The following is a 26,610-nucleotide window of genomic DNA, read 5'->3' as shown; positions in this document are numbered from 1 at the left end:
TGTGGGGAATGCAAAGCAGTAACTCCCTGCTGGTGTGGAGCAGCAACCTCCCACTCTGCTGTGCAGCTCTGAGAGAAATCCTGACCTCCAGAGTCGGGGTCTGTAGCTGATCTCTACTCTGGAGATCCCTCCCCAGGAAGGTTATTGCTACCTGCAGGGCAGTGCTGCTCCAGGGTGACAACCCTTCCTGGGTCTGCACAGTTCCTATTCCAAGGTAATAAAGGAGCTTCTCACGTGAGTAGAACACAATTAGAACAGGTGGATACAAACTAATAGGGGAAAGTAATGACCTATTAAGAATCTGACAAAACTGATCAACACAAAAAATTGGTGGGAGCACCCAGCCTGAGAGCTTAGGGAGGATAGAGCCCAGTGAGACTGCAGTGTGGTAATGGCTGTCTCTGAGGAAAGCTGTGCTTGTGGTCATTCGAGGTGGGACTTGCTAGGGAGAGGGGGAGGAAAGCCCCCCTCTGACTGCCTTGTTTACTCCACTGCTGGCTGTGGAGCTTTAGTTTTCTCTGATGTTTTGCATGGTGTGTTTGCACATGGAACGAGCTGCCTTGCAGGATTCTCTGATGTTTATGACCATCACGGCTGGGATCTCGACTGACTCGGGGAGCAAAGGATGATGTTGTCTGAGCATGTTAACTGATCAGGGTTGCTGCCCACAGGCCAGGAAAGGCTGGTGTCCCCTGCCTAATGCCAACTCAAATTTAGATGCATTTCATTTATAGTCATGCAAAACAGTGTCACATTTTTTTCTTCTTCTTTGATCGTACTCAGAAATTATAAATCCCCAGAGTGAAATCATAACTCTACAGAAACCCAGAACAAACCTCTTTCCAGTGATGCAAAGTTCATGATGGAAGTTCTGGTTTTATTTCTTCAACGATTCTTGCTATTTCTAGAGAATTGTATTTATTTCTCTCCCTTCAAAGCAAATTAGATGTCAGCTTCATGGTCAGGTAGTCTACCGAAAACAGTCTACTGAAAACTGTCTGTTCAGGGTGTTGAGGGCTGATAATAAAATTACAGCCCAGTAATTTTGTATTTTTCTCTTATTATCTGCCATGCACAGCATGTTTTATGTGTTCTACTCTACTGGGACCATCGTAAACCTGTGGCCGGCTCTTTCACTTGAATATAATCAGTGGGACATGGCAGGTGCACTGTTACAAAAAGATCTTGAAACTTTATCATAATATATTCAGCAAGATGATAATGTAAAACCTGCTGGAAAATGGAGAGAGGTGGAGGAGAAATTCTACGCCTGGGAACTTATTTAATGTTTAAAGACAGGAAATGCTTTAGAAGCAAAAATATCTCAGATCTGCCTAATCCACTGCCCCAGACTGGTTACCACGATACCCCTGGTGAAGGGGGTGAGGTGACCTTCATCTCACCTCAGCTTTCATCATGCTCTCCAGCTCCTGTGCCAACTGGAGCAAAGAGGGACCTTAAGCTGACACAGTTACTGTTTATTTTCACTGTGTGACTGTGGGACAAGGGAGATTGGAGTGAGATTGGACCGAGACACATGCTGGAAAACTCTGGCACAAAAGGGAGATCATGAGGTGAGGGACACTTCTCCCAAGTGCGGCCAAAATCATCAGAAGCAAGTTCTGTGTTGATTTCCAGCCTGGACCAGTCCCTTCCACTTCAATACTTGTTTGCTTTTAGATTATTTGGATCTTTGATCCTTTCCTGAAGTTTTCTGTAGAAAGGAGTGCGTAATAGCACAACTGCATTGGTTGGGACCAGAACCTGGTGCTGTGTTTGGCTCAACTTGTGTGAGCCACTGTGTGAAAATCAGCCCCTTGATGGACATCAGTGCTCAGTATCCAGTACCTGTCACAGCTGTGTTCACTTCCCAGGAACCCGAATCTTTGTGAGATTTGTTTCTTTGTTTTCCAACGATGTAACTTTTAAAAATCATAGAAAATAACAGCACACTGTCTCCAAGTGAGTGGTGAGGGGACGCTGCACACCTTGTCTGGACTGTGCTCCTCCCAGCATCCCCACAGAACTCTGCTCTTTGCGAAGAGAGCAGATCTCGTCAATATGTGAAGGTGTAGTGCCAAGTATCTGAAGTGTCTGAGGGAGAAGCGCCAAGGGGATGGAGCCAGGTGCAACTTGGATGTGCCCAGCAATGGAATAAGAGGCCATGAGCAGAAACTGATGCCCAGGAAGTTCCACTTGGACATGAAGAAGGAGTTCTTCCCTGTGCAGTATCTGAACACTGAAAGAGATTGTCCAGAGAGGGTGTGGGGGTCTCCCTCACTGGGGACATTCCAGAACCGTCTGGAGACAACCCTGTGCCCGGTGCTCTGGGGTGCCCGCGGTTGGAGCAGCTGACCCACCGCGCTCCCTTCCAGCCTGCCCACGCCGTGCGCAGCCCCTGCGGGCCGGGGCCCGTTCTGCCCCTCGGCGCAGCTCCCCCGCTGCCCGCACATCCCCACAGGTGCCCCGCCCGGCCCCGCCGTGCCCGGCCCCAGGTGCCTCCCGCGCCTCGTCCCGCCCGGCGCGGCCCCGCTCCGCCCCGCCGCTGCCGCCCGCCCCGCTCGCCCCCCGGGTGCGGCCGCGCCAGACGCGGCGCCGGAGGCAGCGCTGCCCCGCGGCGGCGGCGGCGGCGGCGCCGGGGCTTAAAGCGCGCTCGGGGCCGCGGCCGCGCTCACCTGGGCGCGCTCCCCGCGCTCCGCCGGCCGCCGCAGCGGCTGCGGGGCAGCGCCCGGGTACCATGCGGGGCGCCTCGGGGAGCAGGTAGCACCCGCCAGGTGCGCGGGGAACATGGACTGTCTGCTGCTGGCCGTGTGGACTTTACCTGCTGCGATCCTCGGCGGCAGCTCCATGCAATTCCAGACTCTCCCGTGGCTCGGAAGCGCTGTAAAGGCAGGTCGAGAGCACTTTCTTTTGCGGTCGCCTGGTGTACTTTCATACCAGGTTGCTGCAGTTTCTGGTGCCTTGTCTTTCTGCCTTGCCTTGTCAAGGAAATCTCGCCCAATAGTCCTTTTTTTTTCTCTCTCTTTTATTTTTTTTTCTCTTGCAGACCCTTCAGCTGTGTTGCCTCTGTTACATGTCTCATGCAGCAACTTTAACCAGTGACAGCATCAGTGACTTGACTCATGGTTTGTACAGCTCTTTCTGTGTCTGTGTATGTGAACGTTTGCATGGATGTTTTTTTAATTTATTTTTTTTTCGTGGAGTGACTATTTAGAGGGAAGAGGTCACAGTGTTTGGGGAGCATAAAGTGCAAGCCGGCTGGCTACTGCGGGATGGTGAACCATGGGCAGGGATTAACTTGTTAAGCCCTGTGTGCTAAAGCTGAAAGGAACAATATGCAGCAGCAAATCAAATGAATGAGATGGTAAATACATCCACGTTTCCATGTGCGATTAGGAAGATGAATGCCTGTGTAGCCACAACAGCAAAACCTCATGTGTCTGTTGTGGAAGCAGTGAGACAAAAGTAATGAAAAGATTTGTGTGGGAGAGCAGGAGGAGCTGTGCAATGCAGGCTAAGGGGGAAAAACCCTGGAGAGAAAGGGCTTGTGTGAGTGGGAGCTCGGGAGCCGTTTGTTCCCAGGTTGGAGTGAATAACACGTAGATGCTGATGACTTCGGGACTTTTGAAGTGCTGTATATGCTTTGTATTTTGTGTGAGTAGAAACAAAGTACAATAGAGAACCACACCACGGTGCAGAAAGGAAAACCCTCTTGCACCCTGTGCTCTGCTCGCTGGGGATTCCCTCTCTCCAGCAGCTGCTTGCATTTTTTGGCCACCAGCCTGCTTAGCGTCCTCAACTTCTGCCATTGATTAACACCACTCGAGGAAAGTGAAAGCTCTTGATGTATTGTTTTCACCGTCTAAGGAAAAGCAACCTATCAGTGGTTGGGTTTTCAGCCTGATGTGTGCCCAATAAGGTCTATTCAGGCAAAGAGATTGATTGAGCTGTTTGCAACATCTGTTACAACACAAGGAGGAGGGGTTCTCATCTTTTTTAATGGTGTTATTTCAATTCAGGAAGAGAAATTAATTGTTTGTCAAGTGCATGGACATCTCTAAGTATCCACAGAGAAACACAGCTCATAAATTAAATGGGGTTGGCAAGCAGTTTATTCAGCATAATTACTTAGGCTACCAGGAAGAGGTGCAAAGATCCTAGTTTAGGAAACTAAACTAGCTAAACTAGCTAAAACTCACACCCTGATTCCAGGACACAGGTACTCCCTGCGTGGCTAGGTCAACACCAATGGTGATGTACTGCAAGTGAGGCACCTGCTTGTATAGCCAGCTGAATTATGGCCTCTTTCCCTCCCCTTTTTAGGTGGTTCTGAGTAGATCTGAGTGTTCTCAAAAACAGTTTTGTAATTTTTTGCATATTTTATCCAAAACAATAAACTTCTTTGACATGCAATTAGCCATGGCTGACTAAAGGTTATTAGGTGGGATGTAATCTCTTTCTGCTGGAGGTCAGTTACAATTTGAAACCCAGTCTAATCAAGTCACTACAAAGAGATGAGGTCTCACTCAGTTAAGGTATTAATAAATTAATCCTTTAATCCATTTGAGCAAGTGGTACAGCTCTGCAAGGCCTCAGTCACGGCTACCCCTACAGTGATACAATATTTACTGCATTTCTGGGGAAGGGAAAAGCCTCTCAAACCAGAGCAGCCTTCACATTTGACAGCAATTAATACAGGGGGAGGGGGAAATCTCCAGATCTGCTGGTGATGACAAATGTCTTCAGAGGAGCAGTTGTGGGAATGTTCACAGCTATGCTAGTTAGTCTGTGCCTCTCAGTGGGGCACAAAGGAAACAAACACAGGCTGAGAGCCTGTGGGACTTTCGGGGGTGAGTTTATGCAGGCGAGACAGAGCCTGCAGGCCAGCCCAAAGTGAGGGACTGCTCCACGCCGTAGGGAGTGCCTGATACCCTGTCAGGGTGTCCGTGGGATGCCAGAGCTGATGGCCAACTCTTTGTCCTTACAGATTACGTGTTTGTGACACCTGTCAGAGTGGATGCCAGCGGATCGTACATTTCACATGACGTTTTGCACAGTACTAGGAGAAAGAGATCAACTCAGAGTTCAAAGAGTTCCTTGCACTACAAATTTTCAGCATTTGGACAGGAACTTCACTTAGAGCTTAAACCTTCGACCATTTTAAGCAACAATTTTATTGTCCAGGTACTCGGGAAAGATGGAGTGTCAAATTCTCAGGAACATGAAATTGAGCAGTGTTTCTACCAGGGATTTATAAGGAATGATAGCACCTCTTCGGTAGCAATATCTACGTGTGTAGGCTTGGTAAGTGTTTATTTAAACAAATCAGCATTAAAAGTATTTTCAAATGTGGAACAGTAGCTGAAGGTATGTAGTTCATGTAATATTCAGGACACCATCCCCCTTTTTCTGATTTTTTCTAGTATCACTAGTTACTATTGTATTTAACAGAAGAGACTTCTTTATAGCCAATGAACTGCATCAAAACCTTTGTATTTTTTGTTGATAGTCTTTCAGGATACAAACAGAAGACTGGCTGGTAGTCCTAGTAATTATCCCATAGCAATTTGTTACAGTTTGTGGTAGTTTATGCATTTCTGCTCACTCTTAAGTAAAAGTTCTTCCTGCCTTTGTGAACTGTGATGAATAAAGGAAAAAAAAGTCAGTCCAGAAGCCTGTGAAAAAAGCAATATTGTATCTAAGTTCATCAACTACTTTAAGGAAAGGTGAATTTCCTAGCTTGGCAGGAGTTATGAACAAATTTCCCTTTGTTTCCTTTGATAATTCAAGCCTTATTTGGGTTTACAAATCTTGATAAGTTGATCTCTTATGAATGTGTTAAATATTATCATTGTGTATTTTCCATTTATGGCTGTCAGCCAAGTTAATGAAAAAATCATTATTCACAGGTGAATTTTTCAAAGTACATTTGACAGTGCTCATTGCCTGCAGAGAAGGCTTTACTGATGTAATTTAGGAGAATTGTCTACAGAATTAATAGTTAAGCATGTTTTTTAGGCTTAATCCCTTGCACTTGCAAAGCAGTCTGCTGTGGCTGCAGAGGAAGGCAGTGACATTGAGTGGGAAGTATATGAAGTCATCTGTGTGCTTTGTGGTTGACTAAAGGTCCAGAGGATATGTTGGGTCACCCTCTAGAAATCTGTTTTGCAAAGGTACTTGTGTCTGAGGGCTATTAAACTGTGTGACAGGACCAAAGAAGGAGCACTTGAGACAGCCAGTGTTTCCTTTGAAACTGGAATCAGTGACTTGAGAAGCCTGTTCATTAGGAAGGGCTGTTGATAACTGCTTGAAGTGGTCTGGGTTATATTTTTGAATGCTGTGCTCTTTTTTTTTTTTTTTTTTTTCCTTTCCTCATCAAGTTAGAGGAATCTTAACAGTTCATTTGAACAGTTGCAAATGTGAGTTTGGAGCAGGTGCCAGGAACTGGGTTGAAGCTTTTTTTTTTACTTTTAAAGTTGTGTTTGTGACGCTGAACTGTTAATATCAAACGTGCTCGGTAGCTTTCATGGAAGCCTCATGTTCACAACTGCTACCTTTTATCAGATTTACTCAGAAAAATACCCTGTTTTCATTCATTGCAGTGTTTTGTCTTTTTGCTGTGGGAAATGCTCTGCCTACACACAGCAGGTACAGTTTGGGAGATCTCCCCCGTTTGGCCACGTTTTGGTTTTTGACATGCTCTCTGAGCTGAGTGAAGTTGGGCTTGTCAAGTCTTGTCTGCAGAAGGAAGGTTCAAGCCTGCCTCAGGTCACAGAGGAACAGAATGTGGTGATCTTAACTGAGGATGAAATGGATCTTTTACCACTGTCTCGACACAGAGGTTGTTATGACTGGTAAGATTCACTTAGAAAAGATCCAGAAACTGATCAAAAGAGAATAAATATTGTGGTATGAACAAACTTATTATGGAAGTACCTAGATTATCAACAAATAGAATCTCTTTTAAAAATTAATTTCAAGGCTCAATAGATTTTGTCTTAAACTGTTCTTTTAAACTGGCAAATGAAGTAAACCTTTACTTACAATAATCTCCTGTTGGGTAGGTATCCCAAAGGATAATTGCTCCTTTCTCTCCCTTATCCATCTATTAATTTCAGTGCACCTAATGAATCCCAGGCAAATTACTAACAGGATTCTGAGTCTTTCAGTTTACAAGGCTGCCCTCTTAAAGATGTCGTCAGCTGTCTGTAATGACACCCACGTCACTTTTCCCTGGGATCCAAATTCAGTAATCATATGTTAAGTCTGGACGCTGTGCTCTGATCAAGAGAACCCTGTGAATAGCTTCTATATCCTTTTTCACCAACTACTTTTGTCACTTGGTTGCCCTTCTTTCCTATTTGCTTTGTTCACTGCAATTAAACCGAAAGTGGTGTTTCTTCTCTATGGTTGGTAGCACTAATCTTTCCATTGTTCCTTTCATTAGCAATAGCTTCTCTACAATAAAGCTGCAGTGACCCATTCTTTCAAGCCTGGAACACCACAATGTGATTTGGAAGCAATTGCATTTCAATAGACTACGGGGACTCTTTGATCTAATTTTTTGGATGACCTAGAGTATTCAGTCATTCAGCTGTCTGTTATCTGCCAGTGCCTGCAGAGGAGACTTTGGGGAGAGTCTATATGAAATGGTTTGTTAGGCAGGATGACCTTAACTTAACACTGGAAAGGAGCAAGAATTTGCTGCTTTGGTCTAGATCTGTTAAGAGATGTGTGTATATTACGTTTTAATGGCTTAGTTGACAGGAAGGCCCCACGTTTTTATGCTGATTTGTTGATTTGAGACCAAATGTTTCCATCAGTCAACACAATTTTCTTGGTATGTCAGAAGGCAGAGCTGGATCTTTATCTGAACAAGTCTCTAATACAGTAAGTGAGCGTTTCAGGAGAATGTGCACAAGTTTAGTGTGAGTACTGCCTCTTTTCATCATCAAAGTGCTTTGACTTTCAACTGGAAATTTGCCTTTTTCTGTCTTCTTCCCTTTTTCTGCTTCAGTCAGCATCCTTTGCTTGCTGGAGCATCTGTTCTACAGCAAAAAACCCAGTGCTTTTACTTGTTTTGTAAATCAAAACTCTCTTCTGGACCTTCTGTGGAGAACATGATACATTAGTTCCACAGAAGTTATGATAATTTTTTGCACTTTTTTTAATGCATTCTGACTCCCAGAGATTTTTTTTACAACTTTGGGACAATGAGTTTATGTTAGTAAATGCAAAGCTAGTTTCTCATTTTAGCATCATCTTAATGTGTCTCAGATAGAAAGTAATGGGATTTTTTTTACTTTTCTTCACTGATTTTCATTATTGATTTAATAAACCTTGTCTGTTATTCCTGCATGACTTTTTGGAGTTTCCTTCAGTGCCTTGTGCTCTCCCAATTACTAAATCCAGACTACTGGCTTGTCTTGCTACTTCATCCCATTTACATTCTCCAATTCAAACTGCTTGTTCTTTCCACATTCAACGTTTTTTCCAAAATCCTGATTTGAGCTAATTCTTATTTATTCTAATTGTATTTTTATTACTACTATTATTTAGCAATTTATTATTACTTATAATTGCCTTTAGGTTGCTCATTGGAAGGCAGATTATACCAAATCCACAGACTACTGTGGTTTTTCAGGTTTTTCTGAATGAGATGATGCTGGCCACTGTTAGAAAAAGAAATTGGTATTTTAGGGCCTACTCAGAATGGTTGTGTATATTCCTACCTCTTTCCTCTTTCCCCCTTTCCCAGTCTCATCTGCTTTGTGCTATTTAATCTGCATTAAAAATGAGATCTATTGTAGGTTCACCATCTTTAACTCCACTTTCATGATGACATCTAAAGGATTTACTGCTGCTTTCCTAGCCTGTATCACAGTGTGTTGTGTGCCTCTCTTTATAGGCCAGGTTTTGTCTCCTTACCTTAGGTTCATGTGTACAGAATCTCCTGTATAAAGTGAGTTGTTTGCAGTCACACAGTAAATCAGGGCAGAATACAAGAGAACCTCAGAGGTCCTGGGCTGTATTGTAGAGACATTCCCAAAAGTAATTTATAACTGTGCTTTTGGGAGCAGAAGTTGCATTCTCTTTGTGAACATGAGCTCTGGCAAAGTCAAACAAGTTTATAATCCAGTACACAGTACAGGAATTGGTGGTCCTAATGAATGAAGGGTTTGTTGTACAGCATTTGTGGCCTACAGGACACAGGTGAAGGGTCTAGAGCAAGTACAAAATGTGTGCCCAGAGGAAAGATCTGCTTATCCAACATTAGGAACTCTCCTGCCATTCAATCACAGAGAAGATGTGTGTGTATTTTGGGTCAGACAAAGCGAGTTCAGTTCAGTGGAACAGTTCAAGCCCTTTAAAACTCTGTGACACACAGTTTTGTCATCCAGGCCAAGTTTAGCTGTGGCTTGGAGGCCTGAGAGGCTGCAGCTGCTCCCACCAGAGGTGGGCTTGGGCCCTTCTATCCCTTTGATTTCCCTTTGATTTGTGTGCCTCAGTCACAAGTAGTGGTGCCCTCCCCTGGTTTTGGCGAGATGTGGTTGAACCTGTCATGTTGTGGAGCCTCTTGTCTCAGGTTGTGCTATGTTTATTAGTGTCTAGTCAAGGGAAGAGAAAGGGGAGGGAGGGATGAATCATGTTACACTCGTTGAGCTGTCAGGGGATCCTAGACAAGAGGGGTTATAGATGTAGCACTGAGAGATAAGCAGGAGATGTATTAATTCAGTGGAGGGGAGGGGTGTGTGTGTGTGTCTGAGGGCAGGGCTTTGCTCAAAGTATCAAAGAAGCCACAAAATTAAAGCTTCTTGATGCAGTCTGACCACCTAAGAGGCTAGCAGGCCGGGCAGCTCATGTACCCACTCTTTGTAGTAATTTAATTGCACCTGGTATTAGCATTATTGAAGTTGATGCTAACAGGAGCCTCCTATTCCTAGAGCTCACACTTTAAGTCTAATTAAATATGTTGAGACAAATCCCAAGGTTCTTATGCAGACCAACTGCCATCAAACTCAGTGAGCCAGACTGCTGGTGAAAGTACAGAATAGTTGCTCTTTGCAATGAGGGTCCTTTAGAAATCGACAGCTGTAAAAATACAACAGAATTTGGCCCAGTGGGATCTTGAGGAGAAGCTAAGTGCTTCTTGAGGACAGCTAGTGGTTTTTCTCATTCTTAAAGCTGTTTTTGTTCACCCAAGAGCCAATACACAAATCCTACATTTTCTGCCATTGTACCAGAACAGCATGGACAGCATCTTTCTTGGGAATCTCTGATTGTCTTTGTATTCCCAAACTATTGCATCTCCATCCTTTATAAAACACAAACTGTGTTTTACGGGATCATTCTTTTGTCCACTATTTTGGTGAGCATTTTTCCATTATTATTCCATTACTCCACATGACGGTAAATATGAAAATAAAAAAAATCCCTACAGGAAAATGAGATGAAAATGGGAAATAATCATATTCTTGAGGATATTTTAGATTTTACTAGAAAAATACAAGGCAATGTTTCTGGTCTCAGCATAGACCTGACTGGTGATGAATTGTGTGACTAAGTTATTGATCAACCTTCTCCATATCTGTCTGATAAGCTTTCTGTTTAACTCTGCCTTTAGCTCTGGAAGACAAAGGTAGTGTTATCCCAGGTGTTTTGGCACTACTGATTCCTGATAGGTAAGAAGTGGAATTAAAGAGGATTAATGATGAGAAAAAACCAGGAAGAAATGCAACTTCTGTTACTTTTTCTGCCAAGCAGAAGCAGATTCTATGTTAAAAAACCTGGAATGTACATAGAGGAAACTGAGTACAGTGGGCTGTGGTTGCACAACTGCTCTTGAGTGCCCACAGGAGCTGGTCCTCTCTCACTTGTGCCTGCTCTGTCATTGCTCAGTTGGCAGCAGAGTGTGAAAATAAAAGGTTTGTTAGTGTATTTCCAAGTAAACTTTGGGCTGCTGTGGGCACCATTGCTTGAACCCTTGGAGGGGTTTTCCAGAAACAGGGAGTATTGATTTGTACAGAGATCATTCATTCTGGCCCTTCTTGTTAAGCAGCAATTTTATCATCACTTCCGAAGAATCAGTAGTCTCTATCTATGCTTAAAACATCAGGGTTTTTCTTGCTGTAGCAAAGCCTTTCCACTAAAGCTAGTTCCCACAGTTTGCCCAGTCCATTAGAGAGAAGCTTGTGGACAAATGCCCTTGTGAGGGTCAGGAGTGGATGACCTGCCTGCACAGACGTGACCCCTTCATAACAGGATGTCTTTGATGTTGTGAGGATTTTTATTTTCAGCGCCACTGTTTTCATGTAGGCTGTACCATCTCTGCTGCTGAGGCAGTGTATTCTCTTCTGCACAGCTGGGAGCTGCTGGACATCACAAACAGTTCTCTTTTTAGAGGCAGATTTCAATAACTAATAGAAGCTTTTAGTCACTAATTAACCTCAACAGGGTTTCATTTCTTTCTTTCTCCTTTTCTTCCTCCACTTTGGAAGTGTTTGAGGAGGATACCTGGTGTGTAAAGGCTTTTGTTAACCCAAAACCACAATGACAGTCTGTGAAACTGGAGCTCAAGTCCAGCTCAAGCAGCCCACTCCTGGAGATCTGTACCTGACACACAGCACAGGAGTGGGAAGCACAGAAGTGGCTTGGTTGTGCCCTTGTCCCTACACAATCCACTAAATTTAAACAAATAGTGCTATCAAAACTGTTCTTAAACATCGCTTTTCCCCCAAGCTTATTGTCTCCTTCCCCTGTGCAGAACCAGAGCCCTGCTCATGATGACAGCTCTGTGACATACTTGCACTCAGTTGGGAGTTTGACTTCAAGTCACTGTAGGCTGCTCAGCCATAACTACTCTGGATGGTCACCAGGAGTTCTGTCACCAGCTCCAGAAGTCCCTCGCGTGTTCTGGCTTCTCAAATTCTTGTTTGTTATGGTAGCATGTTTAAGTCCACAAGATATTTATGGTAATGAGTTCTAATTTGCAGCTTCTTAGGGATAGGTTTGTCCTCCTGATGTACAGCAGGTTCTTTACTCTTTGAAAGAGAGGATCACAGGGACTGCTGTCCAGTGCTGCAGCAGGAGGGAAGACTGGAGGTCTAAGACCTGTGGTTTGGAAATTTGCAGCCCATGGATCAAGATAAAAGCTGCAGCTATGCTCGACAAAGGCATCCAGGGTGGTGATGTCCATAATTGATCAGTCAGTTCCTCAAGATCATTCCAGAGCTATTTGCATCGGATTTCATTCCACTGTTGGTGGCTGACAGAGATAGAGCTTGCTGGGGATTTTCTAGAAAATATCTGTGTTCAGGAGCTCTGTGTGCCTCACTTGTCACGGTCTTCTCCCTGTAAGCTGGCAGGAGAGGAGTTAAACTTAATTATCTCTGCAGTGAGAGCTGGCAGTGGTCCTACAGTGAGTTTTAGCAGCTGAAACCCAGACTTCAATGTATTTTTTTTCTAAAAAACACACATTTTGTGTTAGGTAGGCTCTGACTAACCCTTAAATGGTATCTGAATTGAATTTTAATGGATAATTCCATGGCAAACAAAGTTTTTTTCTGTCTTTTTGATCATGTCACTGGGAGCAGAAATGTTGGTTCTTTCTTGCCTTTTCTTATCCCATTTTAATCCCAATTCTGTTGCTGCAGGTCTACCATAAATTACTGTATGCTAAAGGAATTTCCTATTGATTTGCTCTGACAGTGATTTGACCAGCTATGTGAATAGCTGATGGAAGCAGAACTTATCTTGGGTTCAGACAGTGGAGCACTGACTAAAGCTCTGAGGTAAACATTTACAGAAGAAACCTGAAATCATAAAGCCTTGCAGCTCAGCACAATTTACAAACATGTATTAATTAAGCTTTGGTGCTGGCTCTACTCTGTGTTAGATGAGAACAACATCCTGGCACACAATGGATTGACATCAGTAACCTTTTATTGTTTATCATGCTCGGAAGTCACTGAGAATGAGGGTGAAGAAATGTCAAATAATCAGGTCAGATGCAAGTGAATGAGTCTTGATGGTTGCAGCTTGGTACCGTGGGAACCATTATTGTCCAGGGTAATTTCTGGAATATGCAAGTTAATTTCTTTTTTTTACAATGTTAGTTCATAAGCTGAGGAAATCTGCAAACTGCTTGTACAGACAGATGAAAACCCTTTTCCTGAATCTCCTATGTGGCTGCTCAGCTGGTGACTGCCAAAAAATGGCAAAAGACGAAAGTTGGATGACAAAGATAATAGGTCTTGAAGTTATTCCTACTGCAATAACAAGGCCCAGCACAAACCTGCTTAAGAGGGGAGGAAGCTGAGGCAATAAAGTGATATTTGCTTGCAGAGACAATGGGGTGTTGCCTTTTCACTCCCCTGGGCATCCACATTTCAGGCTGCCCCACTCTGTACACAGACACTCGGGCTTTATTCTTTGAGGGCTGGATTCTTGCTGTTCACAGTGGGATCACTTGAATGCTTGTGCCTGCCTGCCTAATATATGTTAATTGAAGGACTTTTGTGTCTCAACATCTTTATTAATATTAATGGATGAGATTTTTAATGGACCTATACAAAATATGCTTGACCTAGCTTGAGCCCTCACTTTTGTTTTTATACTCTGCAGCACAGTGTGGCTTCTGACTAATTTAAGAACGTAATATTATATTCTGTGACAGAGTACACAAACTAATGAAACATGGATTACTCTTCAGACCTGCAGTTTCCTTGCCATGAGATATAGAACTTATATAACACAAGAATGTATTTAATTCTTTTTAAATCATGAAATTAAAAACACGTTTTCTTTTACTTTGTGAGAATTGTTGCACTTCAGTGAAAAGATTTTTTAGATTTTTTAAAATAATACTTTCTTGATCAGATCTGTCTTATGCCACACTTTTTTTTTTTTTTCTTTTTTTCTTTTTTTTTTTTTTTTTTTTTGGAATAAGTCATCAAAACAGTAGGCCTTACAATTAGGCTAGACTAAACCTCAAGAAATATTTTAAATTAATATTTGTATTAAAGTATAAGCTGGTCATGGTAAGGGATAGGTATAAATGCTGTAATGCAGCATCAGACAAGAAAGTTTACACTTCTCTAAAAATGTGGTTACCCAGTATCATCTCTTATTCACACTTGACAGAATGTTACTTCTTTTGTTAGATGCAAATATAAATTAAATGGTAAAATAACAATCTTGGGCTAGGGCAGAGATGATTTTTGTTTTGCTATCCACTCTGGATGATTATGGCATATACAAGAAAAATGCTTCTGTCGCATTTGCACTTCTTTGTTACTTTTTCTGATAAAGAATAATTCCTTGTAGTCTGCTCTACATTTCATTGTTTGTAATAAACATCTCTGCAACCACTGTGGAGACCAGTCTGCCACAACAGGAGCTCCAGGCTCGTCTGTCAGCTGGTTCTCCTCAGGCTGGAAGCCATATGGGTATTTTTTACACTACTAACATCACATACTGATGGTGGGATTATTGTCCTACCCCAAGCAGCAAAAGCTTGAGCAAAGGGGCAGAAATAAAGAATTTCCAAGCTGAGACAGCAGTGAGCTGCTGATGTCTGCTGATTCCTGCAGCCCAGTATTGTCCACTCTTGTTGACAGGTGTTTGCGGGTTGATGGGCTTCATCTAAAGCTTCTTGTGGTGAGTAAAAACTTTCTGCTGACTGCTCTGGACTTGAACCTGGCTTTGGGAAGTGTCTTTTATTCCTTCCTACATCATCTTGGTCCTTGAGTCAGTAGGCACTCCACTTTTTTGGGATACAATGCTGCAATTGCTGTTTGGTTTAGAAAGGTATTTTGAGAAGGGGAGGCACCACTGGCTCATTGAGAAAGTGAGACGTGTCTGTTGCTCCTGGAGGACCCCAAAATGCACGTTGGACACAATCCAGGGTGGTGCTGTATGATCAGATTTCACTGAATCTGAAGTTAGATGGAGGCAAGCAGTGTGTGCTGAAGGGCAAACCCTGTGAGCAGGCTGAGCCTTGCTGTTCTCATGGACTGCTCAGACCAGAACAGCCAGGAGTGAGACGTGGAGGAGCTCAGGCAGCTTCCACAGAGTCAGTTGCTGCTACCACTGCTAGAAAATGCACCCAAGTGCTTGGCATGTAGTGCCTGCAGTTGCCAGATAGGTTTCAGTGCCCTGGTGCCAAGGGTTGTCATTCCGCTCTGCTGCCAGAGGATCCTGACAATGAAGGAAGCACAATGGCCACCAAAACACACAAAGCCACGACTAAATGTAAAGAGGTTAGCTGGCCTAACACAAATCTGGTCCTGATAAAGTCAAGTCTGGTGATGGGAATAAAAGAGGATGGTACCTGTTGAGGCCTGTTGTCCTTGTTAAACAAGAGATGGACTTGGCTTTGAGCTGTGAAAATGTGCAGGAATATCATCATCACAGAACACCTGTAGGGGACAAGACCTCATTCATCTCCTGCTCATGGTAGGAGAGCTGAGTAATTTTAGAGAGGGGGGAGCATGTTACAGAAATGGTTAATTGATTCCTGTGTTTACCGGAGAGAGCTGGGTGGTCATTTGAGCTGCCTGAGGCACAGAGCGCTGCTGGTGTGGTGTAATGCAGGCCATGCATGATCCCAGGGACAGAACCCAGATCCCGGGGTGCAGGTGGTGCCATGTGCTCCCAGCACATTATCAGGATAATGCTGTGATGACACAGGCTCGTGTTTTCTATCAGTGGGACAGATGAAATACCAAGGAAAGAACAATTGGGACCAGCAGTAAAATCAGAGGTCTGATTATATTGCGATATATTACCAGTTAAAGCTAGGAACAAAAATGTGTGAGTCTCTGGTCTTGGCCTCTGACTATTGCACTGGTTCTGTTTACAGGTTCTTAGCTTTTGGGTTATAGTGCCATCAGAAGTTTATTTTTGTTGTAATTTTCCAAGCATTTCTTGAAAGTTAGCTTTCTGGTGCATAGAACAGCACCACAGCACTAAATTAGTGGCAAATAGGGAATAGTATATTTTTTTATTGTGGCTCTTCACATGATTTATTTAGTAGTTTGAAAGACTACATTTTGGGAAACTCAGGAACCCACTCTAATGTGAGAAACAAAACAGAAGGAAATGTTATTCATCCAGAATGAAGGTCTGTCTTCTGGAAACCAGCAGTTGTGCATAGCCAAGGTTGCTCTGCCTCCACAGCCCCACTCCTGTGTCAGGATTAGCAGAGGATGGGGAGTATTTCTCATTGGGAATGTTTCCTGCCCACCATCAGCCTGCTCAGAATGCTGTCCACATGCTCCAAAATATCTCCATGGACATTCCACATCCTTTAGTGACAGCTTAGCCTTGGGACCTAATTGCTAATAAAGAGGAAGAAGAATTTATATATTGATGCATACTTTTCTATACCAGTGCACTGAATTGGTTCCTATTCTTTCTTAAATCTTGATAAGGACAGTGCAATTCAGTGTCCATTGTATCTGAAATATGAATATATTTGTTTTTCTATAAAGGTGCACACAGCAATGCTTTTTATGGCTGTAGCCTCTTCTGGTGTTCATTAACTTGTTCAATCATTATTATTATGATTTAAAGCAACACTGTTGTGCTTCTTTCAGGAAAAGAATTACATTTTAAAGAGAAGGTTGTAGTTTGCCTTTAATTTTTGTAGTAAGTGGAGGGTATAGGCTTATTGCAAAAATTTTTAATGTGGAGGATGTATATGAATGAGTCTTACATGATTTCCTTTATTATTTGTTAAAATATGTTAAAGGAGTAAGTCACTGTAAATCTGTAAAGTATTTTATAAAATTTATTTGCTATTGAGAACAAAACCAATTTTATTTCAGACTGGTGAATCTTGTAAGAAGTAATATTAATAATCTGACCAATACTGTATAAACTTTGATCAGGACCCTATTTTAGCCCTTTTGAGTGGCTCAGTAGAGGTGTATAAAGAGAAGCTCAGGAGAGGGGTGATCAAATGTGAAATCTTGGGCTGAAACTCTTCCCACAGGATGGGCAGTGTAGCTTAAAGCCTCTTATCTTGCCAGTGTTCCTGTGTGTGCTACCCTCCCCAGCGAGATGCCTGCCTGATTCACAGCACTGATGGGCAGTTTAAAATTACAAAGCCTTCGGTTTCCTTGTTCCTAACAGATAAAGAGGGTGGGCATTTCCTGATTGTATGGTATACACTCAAAATATTTAAGTTCCCCGTGGTGCTATTTGTGCCTAATTTACTTCTCTAGCACATTAACACTGCTGGTTTTCTGCAGTGGGAGGAGTGTGCGGTGCAACATGCTGTGAAGAGAGGAAATGTTTCACAAGAGCTCCTTCTGGCTTTTCCTCTGTTTGTGTTACCACCTGGAAAGAAGAAAAGGTGGAGGGACTGACTGATAATCCAGATGGATTGCAGGAACAGCCACGGCTGTGGTCAGATGTGTTAAGCTGGGCAAATTCACGCTGGGAGGTGGCAGGGTTGCACTTCAGCTCCTGCAGCACATGGAACCTGCTACAGGAAAGAGTGTAGGCATGAAGAGTGCTGAACTGCCATCACCAGTGACCTTGGGGCAGGCTGTGCCCCTTCAGAGGCCACTGAGCAGCCAGGTTATTTTGGGGAAAAGCCGGGGATACACCAGTGTGAGGGATGGGGGCTGATTACAGGCTCCAGCAGAGCAGATACCATCTGGGTATAATAAATCAGAGGCTGTGCAGGTCACACAGCTTCAGAGAGATTTGGAGTGGGAGAACCACATTTATCACTTTTCATGTTCACTTTTCTAGTTCTTGCCTATGAAAGCAGACAAATGATCTCCTGTTTATAGGAGCTGGGTGCTTTGATGTACTAATTATTGCACTCATGTGGTACTTCTCAGCAGAGCAAGCTGTCCTGATTCCTGGGTAAGGGCTCAAGGTGCAAGAGTAGCTGAGCTGTGCAGCTCTTCTGTCACTGCTGGAGCCAGGATGGAGCAGAGAGCACTCTCAGGCCCTGGGATTTGGAGCTGCACTGGAGACTGGAGTGTCTGTGACTCTCACACACTCCCCTGATGTCCCAGAGCCTCTGTGACCCTGGCAGCACATTCCTCCTCTTGGAGCTTTTTTCTTAACCTGTGCTTAACCTGACCTTTTCTTAACCTACTGTTCACTAGATTCATTGCAGAAACAAGGTCAGGCTGCTTAGGAAATTTTGTCTCCTAAATCTTCTGCTGATACAATTTTTTTTCCCATCCCCTTATAACTTTGCAGCATGCTGAGCTGTCAACAACTATCTCCCTTATCTTCACCGCATCTTTATTTCAGTCAGAAGGCCTGTAGTGTTTAACACAGTGGCAACATCTGTTCAATGGATATCTAGTTATCTTGGACCAATTTAATATGGAGAATATCTCATAGAATAAAAAGCTGCTTTCAGACACTACCTTTCCTTTGCCACTTAAGATTTCCCATTTCCTGACATCTCAGAGAACATCACAGGGTTACTTTGAGCTTTGATCCACAGACTATACTTTGAGAGCCTGATATGTAAGGTATTGTGGTGAAAACACTCTGCTGCACAGATGCTTTTGTGAAGAAATGCTGTTCACTTGCATGAAAACCCTGGCAAAGGGTGCTTGCTGGCATAACTCATGATTAACAGCTTTCTTTAACGAGAAGACACAGGTAAATGCTCCCATACTGTCTTTTTTCCCCACTGTTAACACTCATCCTTGCTAAACAGTTGTATAATTCAGATACTTCTACTAAAACCTGGTGATGGCAAAATCAGTGTATGTTTTCGCAACCAGTTTAGTTCTGCAGGCCTGTTCAGAGGGTACAATTCAAACATGGGGCTAAGTTCCTGGTTAACACTCCAAATTGTACTTTAGACCATGTGTTGGGCTCTGACCTTGTCACAGACAGCATGGCAGGAGGTATAAATTGGTGCATTGGGTTGAAAAATGGATTTAAGTCACCTTACCCCAACCTGAACCAATATTAAGGTAGTGTTTCTGTGTCCATTTTAAGACAGTTGTGGCATTAGGTTTTATTTTATACCAAACCAGGACCTCTTTGTGGTGGTTTTTGCCTGTCATCACAGTTATTTGTACTACAGAGATTTAGAAAATAGTACTGAAAATTATTTCTCATCAAACTTTCATTTATAATATTATTAAAAGCAGAAAACCTGGCTGGATATGTGAAAGTCTAGAAAAAATTTTAATTTACTTCAGCAGAGCAATTATAGCATGCTCATCTTTGGTCACCATTCTCTTCAAATAGAAGCTGAGGCTAATTTGTGGGAGAGGAGTGGATGAGTGCACAGCTCTAAGGCAGGCCCAAGGTGGTGTGGAATGGCTGAGCAGGGCAGATTTGGGGGCATTTGGCTACAAGGAGGAAAACAGAGACTGTCTGGACTCAGGGTACAGTGTAGTATGGTGAAGAGAGGTTTTGTGACCGCAAACAGGGCCTGCAAATATGAGGCTTTTCATGCAATGGAATTTAGATGTAGGTCATTATATTTAGCTTAGTAAATAGCTGTTTAAATGCCTGTATAAAGTAAGCTCTGGATGCTGAGGGTGTTTGTATGGTCATGGAAGTGTTATATGGAGTTGTTGTGCAGGTTTTTAATGTTACAGAAAGCTGAGAAAATGATGAGGCATTATTTCAACTTGGTGGATTTCTGAGGTGCTGCCGCCTTGTATTTTGGGTTTCAGTGTGTGAATTACAGCCAAGGTTTTACTGTTTTACTGTTTTACTTTTTCTTGGTGGTGAGAGGAGAGACAGGCACACGTAAGCTGCTGTTCTGCCTCAAGGAGATTCCTACGGCAGGAGAACAGAGGATGCCACTGCTGTCCCTGCCCTGCCCTTCACAGCGGTGTCACCCCGGGGCTGAGGGCAGCTGAGGGAGTGGCTGGGTGGTGTTTCAGCCCCAGCTGGGTCTAACACCCTGCACCACCCTTTCTCTGAAGGCCTGTGAGCAGCAGGAAGCCTTGTGGCATAGGAGCTCCAGCCCAGCTCTGCTGGGTGTGCCTGGGTCACTGCTGGGGCCACCCGGAGCTGTGCAGGGTGTGCTGAGGGACAGGGCCATGTCTGGAGCCTGTGCAGGGTGTGCTGAGGGACAGGGCCATGTCTGGAGCCTGTGCAGGGTGTGCTGAGGGACAGGGCCATGTCTGGAGCCTGTGCAGGGTGTGCTGAGGGACAGGGCCATGTCTGGAGCCTGTGCAGGGTGTGCTGAGGGACAGGGCTGTGTCTGGAGCCTGTGCAGGGTGTGCTGAGGGACAGGGCCGTGTCTGGAGCCTGTGCAGGGTGTGCTGAGGGACAGGGCTGTGTCTGGGTCCATGTTGGGGCCCTGGTCTTTGCCAGCTGGGAGCCCTGGGAGGTGGCACAGTGCGTCTGTGCCCAGCACAGCTCCGGGACACAGCTCTGGCTGTGGTGTGGCTGTCTGAAGGCCGGGGATGCAGCTTGGGGTAGAGAAGGTGGAAGCACTTCAACAGAACAACCCAACCAGGGCCAAATGTGAGCCTTCACAAGTCTCTCATGAGCATTTTCTGCATTGATTACAAAATCCTGCCCATTAAACTGATAAATAAGGAACAGAGAAGCTGAAATGCTGGAGAGCAGGGAGTTTAATCCAGATAACCCGGGCGCCAGTCTGATGTTCTCACTCTTGGGCCATCTTTGCTTCTTGTTTTCCATTCCCTTAATGGTCTGAGCTCTTTTGTTCCACTCCCTTTCTCCTTCCCACGTAGATATTTCAACATATGGATATGTCTGTGTATGTGGAATATCAGCAAAGCTGATACTTTGCTCCCTACAGAGTTCCTTGTGACCACTCTCTCATGTAACTAATCCATAGCAATGTATACTCCAACTAGGAAAATTAAAAGGTTGGGAACCACTGACCTAACTTCTTAGTAAGCAATACAGCTGGCAATCAGATGTAACCCGAGCTCCTCGTTATTGGAGCTGCCTGAGCTATTCATAGCAAAGCAAAATTGCTATGGGAATTGAGCTGGATTTATTTTGTTTGAATGCAAATTATCCCAGGTCAGACAGGCTCAGATCTTCTGCCCCCTCAAATCCATTTGCATCAGCTCTGGCAGGGCCAAGCTCGTATTGGGAGGATCTGCACTGGGGAAATGTGGGTATGGGTAGGGAGCCACCAGATGTGGAGAGCATTTTCTTGGGGCTTTGATGCAGTTGGGTGTAACTCACTGCAGCCCAGAGTCCTGACCAGAGCAAAGGTTCTGCCTTCAGGTAGCTCCGAGTGTGTCCCATGCTTGGACAAGTGTTTCTCTCTATTGTCTGCAACCTCAATAGGGTGTCCTGTAAGGGACAGGGAGTATTAAGCCTTGCCTAATTCTCACTTACAATATGAAATGTTCTGAAGGGTTCCGCTGCCAAAGTCCCATCATCACAGGAAAAGCTGTGTTTTCACTAAGAAAAAAATCTCCAACCCCACTCAGCTTTGATTCTAGTATACATGATTATAAAGGGTAAAAAAAACCTCTTAAAAACTCATCTGAACATGGTTCAAGAAATCAGAAAGAAAATAAAACATTGAAGCCCTTTGGCATTATTTTAAAAAATCTCATAATTTATAGTGTTTCCTGCAAGGCCTGATTTATGACTTTTAATGTTTGGAGTTGCCTGTCTGATAGGGAGGAATGCTGCTGATCAGAAACACTCAAGCAAGCATCTGTTAATGCTAAGTACCTGTGGAAAAGGAATTTCCAAATGCTGATTTTAGTTATATATAATCAGTTTTTTGGCTTGCCTTTTTTTTTTTTTTTAAGCTGTTCATTTTTTTTGTGTCACTCTGCCCTTATCTTATTGTTTTTGCCTTTATTACCACTCTAAGAGCAGCAGCTCCATTAAGAAGGCATGCACTTTCCCAAGAACATTGCTACATCTGAACCCAGCCCTGTAAAATTGATTAGCTGCACACAAAGGAGGAGGAGAATCTTGCCAGAACACTTTCATTTCACCTAATCCTTTGAGCAGAATAAATAATTCATAGCAAACCCGTTTTAGGGTGAAACTGCTCTGTCTGAAGATCTGGGCATCTTGAAGGCACATTTCAGGTACTTAACAGGAGTGTAAATGGTGCTTTTGTTTTGTGCTGTTACAGAGAATGCAGGACAGAGAGAGCTGCATTTCCTGGCTTTTGAGGGTTTGTGAGGGTAATCTTGCTCTCACCTGGGGTGTTCTCTGAAGCTGTGCACCCAGTTACTTGGGATGTCAGCTCAGGGAACACACTAAGCTACCCTCTGAAGTCAGTTTTTCTGTTGTTCTTGAGGTACTCCAAGTAACTAATCAACTGTCAGCACATGACAAAGAGTGGGCTGCCTCTTTTTAGGAAAAGTGAAGCATAAATGTACTCATTAAACAATCCTGCCGTTTCCTGTTTGCTTTGTGATGGATTTCAGAACTGTCATAACTAATAAAAGGTCTAGATTTTATCTTATGGTTGCAGGGATTTGCTTAGACAGGCCATACCCAAGTGCTTGTACAGCTACCAAGGCTAAATTTGAGCTGTTGGTTTTAGCTAATTGCCTTCCAAAACCTTTATAGGGAGCCAAAGAATCCTACTGATGGAATTGTAAATGAAGTAATCCTGACTGTAACTTGGTAAACCTCTGGCACTTCACTTAAATATTATTGGTGTATAGGTAGTGTGGTTAGGCTGTAGTTTGCATTAGTATTTTTCTTCTATTCACTTATCAATCTTCTGGGGTGGTTGTGGGGTTTTTTTTGGTTGTTTTGTTTTGTTTTTGGATTTTTTTTTTAAAGCCAAAGCATGAGAAGTGAGTGAGCTCACATACTGACAAGCAAGTATTTAATCTGTGGCAAAGCAAATCAACTTTGTGTTAGTTCTAGAATATCTCATTACCCTGCAATAAATACCAATTTAATACATTTAAATACCAATGTGACTGGTTCAATTACTCCAAGTGGAGGAACAAATAAGAATATTTCCTTATTTGCCATATGCTGACAGGGGGTTGCATAAAGATGTTTGAAACAAGCTCAGTCAACTGCAGAAATACAAAGGCACTATTCAGAGATAACGCTGGCTTTGTTCATATAGGAATAATTAAAGACATGCAATTTTGTTACCTTGTTTTAATTGCTGACTGTTCTGCATAGCACTTCTTTTGAGCAACCAAACAGAGTAGTCTTTCAGGGCTAAGTCAGACTGGCAATTTAAACCTTGTACTCTCCTTCTGTCAGATTGTCAGGTAATAAAATGCTGTATTGTTAAGAACCCTTAACATTTTACATTTGCAAGAAATCTATATTATGTTAGAAAACAGAATAATTGAGTTCTTTTTCTGAGTCGGATTCTAAAGAAAAATGCCATCTGCTGACAATTCTCAACTCAGAAAAGGCAACCAATGATTCTAATGCTTCTTCCATGATAAAAAATGTTTTAGTGTATGTAAAGGCCATTAACTTAACCTAAACATTTGCTGTGGTACAGAGCCAGGTATTCCAGTCTGGTGAAAATCAGTAAAGGTCTGCTGAGGTTATTCTCATCAGCCAAGGATCCAGTCCCATAAAACATCACTTTGTACTTCCCTGACTCTGGGGCTAGCATCAGGAACTGCCCATTTACAGCCTTGATACTTTTCGGGAAGATGGGTGAATTTTTTTGGCAAACATAAAAGCTAGGGAAAAGTTTAGCTAACTTAAATTCTCTCTTCCCTTCAGTGTGTTCGCATGCCTTTGTGATGCCTGGTTTGGGATAGGATCAAAAATGAACAAGCTCTGAGTTTTACTCGTGGGATTTCTGACTTCAATAATACATGTGTATTATTGGAATCCTCATGAGAGTCCATTCTCACTAGTTTCCCAGAACATTTTCTTTCCCAAATTGGTATAAAAGCACTCTGGAAATGCTTGCACAGACAATGTTCAGCTCAATGGGAGCTCCTGGGTGCTTAACACTCTGTAAAAGTCTGTCATTAATTTAACAATCTGTGTATGGGTTTAGGGTCCAGACTTTTCACTTTTTGTTGGTGGATCACGGATGGTGTCCCTGTCACGGTGTCTCAGAAGCTTGTTCCATTAACCCAGTACCTCAGTAATGTGGGTGCAGTTATGTAAGTGCCCTTCTCAGGGGGACAGAAAGAGGCAAAATGCCCCTCAGCCTTGTGACTGCTGCTGTCCCCTCTGCAGCTACCTCCCAGAAAAGGGGCTGTGGGTCAGAGTGGAGAGGGAAGGAACTCCCTTAATTACCATGATTTACTGCCCTTGGCTTGGCTGTTTGCTCCTGATGCTCCCTGAGGGTAAAAATATCTTTCACCTCAGCAACACTTTCTGCAATTCAGCCCCTTTCTCCTTTCCAGATATGCTGCTTGTCATTTTTTTTTCTACTTAATTTCACATCTTAATTTGCTCATTTTGATTATATTTTCCAGAGCATTGACACCGTGACCCTAACTTGAGAATGGCTCAGTAAGCCATCTCTCAAAAAGTCAGTCAGTGCTATCGGGTGTCTGCAGTTCAGGTCAGGCTGTACTATCCTGCTGGCTATAATTCTTGGAAGTAGTTTTGCTTATGACTGTAGTAAGGTTATAGTCTCACATATTTTTGAGACTACCAACTTAACCCATCCCAAGAGGTGAGTCTACTTCATTACACATTCCCTAAAGAAACAATCATTTATTTGAGCTGCTTACATGATGCAGGATTGCTTTGAACAGCCTCGTGATGGTATTAGTTGAATACCCTTGGTTTGTAGGAAAGAGGAATTCATAAAACGAATGCTGGCAAACTTAACAAGAGTTTATTCTTCCTGGGATTCTTTAGCATGAGTGAGAAAATGATACATTTACCGCATTTTCAAGGCTTAACCCAAAACCTGTTCTAAGCAGCTGGCACTCTCCCTGCTGTCTTGGCAGAGTTTTGTCTCTGCTGGTGCAGCGGGACTGCCACCTCCTCGCGGGTTTCTCCGTGGGGACATTTGAAATGTTTCTGAGATCCCTGCTGCCGTGAGCTCACTGTTATGAAATGCTGTGTGCACACATGGACGTTGTGCTGTGCTCCGCTCAATAACCAGGCTGTGAGCAGACCTGTGCCTCCTGGGCTGGGCTGGCTTGCTCTGGCAGGCGTGTGTTCCAGGCAGGAGCAGAGGGATGGTGGCTAATGTGAGGGTGATTTCTGTACTTTGTGAGGGCACTGCCATGATCTGCTCATCAAACCTGAGGGAAAGGCCTCCCTTATCTCCCCTCACTCTGGGATGAGGTCTGAGCAGAGGTACAGAGTTATGGGGACACCACTTTCTCCTTCTAGCACATGTTGCTGTGTGCTGGTGATTAAAAATTGACATCTGCCCAATTCCAGAGGCCAGTCTGGGGCAACAGGCAGCTTCTGGCTGTTGTCAGGGAGCTCTAAGCTGTGTGAACAGCTTTGTGTTCTCTGGGTCTCTGCCATACCCTCTTTTGGCTTCCAAGCTGCCCTTGGTTCTGTGTGGGAAATGGTCTGGCAGGCAGGACCCCCAGGTGGGACACCTGAGTCAGGGCAGTCTCTCCTCCAGCAAGAGAAAGCTTTGGTGACAGAGCTGGGCCTTTTGTGTGTCCTCTGTGGTGCCAAAGCACCAAAGACTTAACAGAGCATCAGGAAACCAGGGTTTGATGAAAATGAACTGTAGGTAAGGTAATTTCATGAGTTTTCTCTCTGCTAAGTGAATGAGAAAAGACTCCAATATGCTGAAACGTGAGATGGCCCCAACCACACTGTGATGTGCATATTAGATTTCTAGGAATCCTTGGCCTCAGATGGTTTTAAATAACCAGCAACCATAGTTCATAGGTCATCTGCTCTCCTTATTCTTTGTTTTTTAGGGAAGATCTTAGTTTACATTTTCATGTGTTTTAAGTAGAACTAAAAACTGTACTTTATGTCTCTGTACTTCATGTCCTGTAATTCTTGTTGGGATGTGTTTGAGTCAATGATTTGGGTTTTTTTAGGAGCTGGACAGTTGGGAAATAACAGAAGTCTTGGAACAATGTCCACTGAAGTCTGTGGAAAGCTTTATGCCAATTTCAGTTGGCCTTTTGTCAAGTCTTTTAAAACTTTTCATGAATATTTGGAACTATTTTAATGGGTGTGAAATTACATTTAACTCTTCCTTTTTGGTGATTTTTCATCTTGAGCACACTCACACCCACATAATGATATAGATTTCATTGATTCCTTTGGTCATTGTTTTAGTTAAGACACAGTGGGTTTTTAACACCTTATTTTATGTATGTGCTCCTAACACTGAATAAGGCATTCTGGGTATGAGTAGTATTCCTTAGGAAATATGTGCATGCTTTTTAGTACTTCATTTAGTTGAGATACTCTTGTTCTTGTGCAAACTGTAATTTAACTTTACATCAGTCAGTACTGAGTAGTTATGTTTAGCAGAGACATTGCAGTTCAATTATTCATGTTTTAATTCTCAGCTTCATTTTGTTAGGCTTTTACCTCATTATTTGCATCTGGTTTCTGAGACTCCTCTAACTTTAATAAGCTGTTGCCTTCAGTTTAATTAGCATGTAATGAAAGTGCCTTGTATGCAAACAGAGAACCCACAGCCAGGAGACCTTTCTAGTCTGGAGTGAGGATTTGTCTGCTCCCTCAGCACTCAGCTTTGTTAGA

General features: G+C 43.3%; 1 protein-coding gene across 3 annotated transcripts in view; it reads left to right on the top strand.

Moving 5' to 3' along the window:
- The first annotated feature begins 2,562 nt into the window (after nucleotides 1–2,562).
- ADAMTS18 (ADAM metallopeptidase with thrombospondin type 1 motif 18) overlaps nucleotides 2,563–26,610 on the top strand; it is an 80,237-nt gene continuing 56,189 nt past the window's right edge. Inside the window, exons 1-3 of one of the 3 annotated variants that reach the window (XM_063410475.1) lie at nucleotides 2,563–2,889; nucleotides 3,047–3,125; nucleotides 4,988–5,304. In XM_063410475.1, coding sequence (XP_063266545.1) covers nucleotides 2,788–2,889; nucleotides 3,047–3,125; nucleotides 4,988–5,304 — 498 coding nt within the window. In that variant the 5' untranslated portion in view covers nucleotides 2,563–2,787. Of the gene's footprint in view, nucleotides 2,894–3,046; nucleotides 3,126–4,987; nucleotides 5,305–26,610 lie in introns of all 3 variants that reach the window. The other 2 variants (XM_063410476.1, XM_063410477.1) reach the window with 2 other exon arrangements.

Source organism: Prinia subflava, chromosome 13 (genome assembly GCF_021018805.1).
Source record: "Prinia subflava isolate CZ2003 ecotype Zambia chromosome 13, Cam_Psub_1.2, whole genome shotgun sequence".
Classification (NCBI taxonomy): domain Eukaryota; kingdom Metazoa; phylum Chordata; class Aves; order Passeriformes; family Cisticolidae; genus Prinia; species Prinia subflava.
This window is presented reverse-complemented; position numbering and strand designations above follow the sequence as displayed.